Consider the following 2581-nt stretch of genomic DNA (forward strand, 5'->3'; position numbering starts at 1 on the left):
GTTCCTGGGAAGGGACAGGACACACCTTGATGGCTTTCCCATGGATTTTGGGCACCTATTTCTGCTTGGGTGTCCCATCCTGGATGTCCCATCCTGGAGCCACCTGGCAGAGGTTCCTGGGAAGGGACAGGACACACCTTGATGGCTTTCCCATGGATTTTGGGCACCTATTTCTGCTTGGGTGTCCCATCCTGGATGTCCCATCCTGGATGTCCCATCCTGGAGCCTCCTGGCAGAGGTTCCCAGGAAGGGACGGGACACACCTCGATTGTCCACCTTGATGGACATCTTGGTGGCTTCCCTACGGATTTGGGGCACCTCATCCCAGCTCCCTGCCCTGTTCCTGCTGGGAGAAGGGGGTGGAGAGGCTGGAGAGCTGCTCACGGGCCATCGTGGTGGTGACACGGGAGCCGATTTTCCTTCTTCCCACGCAGGGAATGCGACCTGGAGCTGCTGCAGGAGGAGCTGGACAGGATGGAGATGAGCTGCGTGCGAGGTGACCACGCTGTGGGAGGTGTGGGGATCCAGGACACGGATCCAAAGTCCTGGCGTGTCCCCCTCATCCAGTGTCCCCATCCAGTGTCATCCCAGAGCGTCCCCAAGCTCTGCCAGGGCACCATTCCAAGTGTCCCCAACCTCCGCCTGGAGCACTGGGAGGTGTCTCCATGTTCTTCCAGAGCCCTCGTACCCGGAGCAGCCCCAGGACATTCCCGGCTCCGTAGGACGGGTGTCACCTTTTTCTGGTGGCCGGAGGACGACGCGGAGCTCGCGTGGGGTAAGTGGTGCTGGATGGGATGTCCTCAAATTGGGGTTGTCCCTCAAAAACCTGCTCTTTGGGAACGGGTTTTGGTTACGGAATCATGGGATGGGGTTGGGGATTTGGGAGTGGATTTTGGTCAGGGAATCGTAGGATGGGATTGGGGTTTTGGGAATGGATCTGGGAATGGATTTTGGTCACAGAATCATGGGATGGGTTTGGGGATTTGGGAGCAGATTTTGATCAGGGAATCATGGGATGGGTTTGGGGATTTGGGAGCAGATTTTGATCAGGGAATCATGGGATGGGTTTGGGGATTTGGGAGTGGATTTTGGTCAGGGAATCAGGGGATGGGATTGAAGATTTGGGGATGGATTTTGGTCATAAAATCATAGGATGGGTTTGGGGATTTGGGAGTGGATTTTGACCTTGGAATCATGGGATAGATTTGGGGATTTGGGAATGGATTTTGTTCAGGGAATCAGGGGATGAGTTTGGGGATTTGGGAATGGATTTTGGCCACAGAATCAGAGGATGGGTTTGGGGATTTGGGAATGGATTTTGGCCACAGAATCATGGGATGGGTTGGAAGGGCCTCCTAAACCCCTTCTTCCCCACCAGGCGACGCCGGAGCCGGTCATGGACACCAGGAAGCACCAGGAGCCCAATCCCTGCATCCCGAGGGCCACCACGTGAGCTCCGACCACCCTTCCCCAGGGCCTGGTGTCACCCCAGCGTGGGCTGTGGCCTCCTGGGGGGGCTGACGGGCGTGTCCCCTGCAGGTCCCTGCTGTCCCCACGCTCCCCGTGCCGGGCGCTCACCAGGGCCGGGCAGCGATGCCGGAAGAAAGCCATTCCCGGGAAGGACTTGTGCCACATCCACGCCTCCGGCAGCAGCTTGGCCATGGATTCATCCCCTGGTTTTGACCCTCCACCCCCTCCCTGAGGGCTTTTAAACCCCCTTTCTTTTTTATTTTTTTTTTTGGCTCTCCCAGATCCTGGCGGAGAACACGTGGATGCCGTTGGATGTGGGTTCGGGGCAGAGGCTCCTCGTCCCGCCAGTTTTAGGTCATTTGCATTTTTTGGTTATTTGCATATATTTTAATAAACGCCACGTTTCCAGCTGGAGTCTTTCCCGCTCTGGTCCCCCCTTATCCCATGGGATCATCCCCATGTGCCAAGAGCCAGCAGCGAATCGCTCGGCTGCCGTCCCTGTGCCGTGGAATCCCGATCCCCTTCCCGTTATTAGGCCTAATTCCAGGTAATTAGCGCAGCTCATTAACAGCTCACCATCCTCTTGGACACCACCACGGTGGCTCCTTCCTACCACCTAATTTGGGATCCCTTTGGGATACTCCGACCTTCCCGCCCCTCCCTGCCCTGGGCGTCCCGCGCCGCTCCCGGCACGGGGCAGGAATGTGGGAGCTGCTCCCTGGGCTCCTGGTTTTTTTCCCTTTGGAATTGTCCCTGTCACCCCCCCCCAGCCCCGTCCTCTGCCCCAGCAGAGGACAACCCTGAGTTGGAAGAGGATGATCCCGGTGATCCCGGTGCCGTCACTTCCTGGCGTCGGCGTAGTTGGCGTCGAACCAGGCACAGGTTTCCTTCACGGCTGCGGAGGGAGAAGGTGGGATTGGGAATGGATTTGGGTCATAAAACGGGATGGGTTTGGGGATTTGGGAGCAGATTTTGGTCACAGAACCGTGGGATGGGATTTGGGATGGATTTTGGTCATGGAATCAGGGATGGGTTTGGGAATGGATTTTGGTCACAGAATCATGGGATGGGATTGGGGATTTGGGAGTGGATTTTCTTCACAGAATCATGG

At 57.0% G+C, this 2581-nt stretch overlaps 2 protein-coding genes across 3 annotated transcripts in view; one reads left to right on the forward strand and one right to left on the reverse strand.

The window, feature by feature from the left end:
- Window positions 1-1744, forward strand: part of LOC108510262 — a 5085-nt gene extending 3341 nt beyond the window's left edge. Inside the window, exons 7-10 of one of the 2 annotated variants that reach the window (XM_017839930.1) lie at window positions 435-514; window positions 678-775; window positions 1379-1449; window positions 1540-1744. In XM_017839930.1, the coding sequence (XP_017695419.1) occupies window positions 435-514; window positions 678-775; window positions 1379-1449; window positions 1540-1702 (412 nt within the window). In that variant the 3' untranslated portion in view covers window positions 1703-1744. The remainder of the gene's footprint in view (window positions 1-434; window positions 515-677; window positions 776-1378; window positions 1450-1539) is intronic. The other variant, XM_017839931.1, reaches the window with a different exon arrangement.
- A 100-nt stretch (window positions 1745-1844) lies between these two features.
- Window positions 1845-2581, reverse strand: part of TSTA3 (tissue specific transplantation antigen P35B) — a 3780-nt gene continuing 3043 nt past the window's right edge. Inside the window, exon 9 of the mRNA XM_017839932.1 lies at window positions 1845-2365. Within this exon, the coding sequence (XP_017695421.1) occupies window positions 2310-2365 (56 nt within the window). The 3' untranslated portion in view covers window positions 1845-2309. The remainder of the gene's footprint in view (window positions 2366-2581) is intronic.

The sequence above is a fragment of the Lepidothrix coronata genome, unplaced genomic scaffold, assembly GCF_001604755.1.
Source record: "Lepidothrix coronata isolate B3197 unplaced genomic scaffold, Lepidothrix_coronata-1.0 Scaffold583, whole genome shotgun sequence".
Taxonomy (NCBI): domain Eukaryota; kingdom Metazoa; phylum Chordata; class Aves; order Passeriformes; family Pipridae; genus Lepidothrix; species Lepidothrix coronata.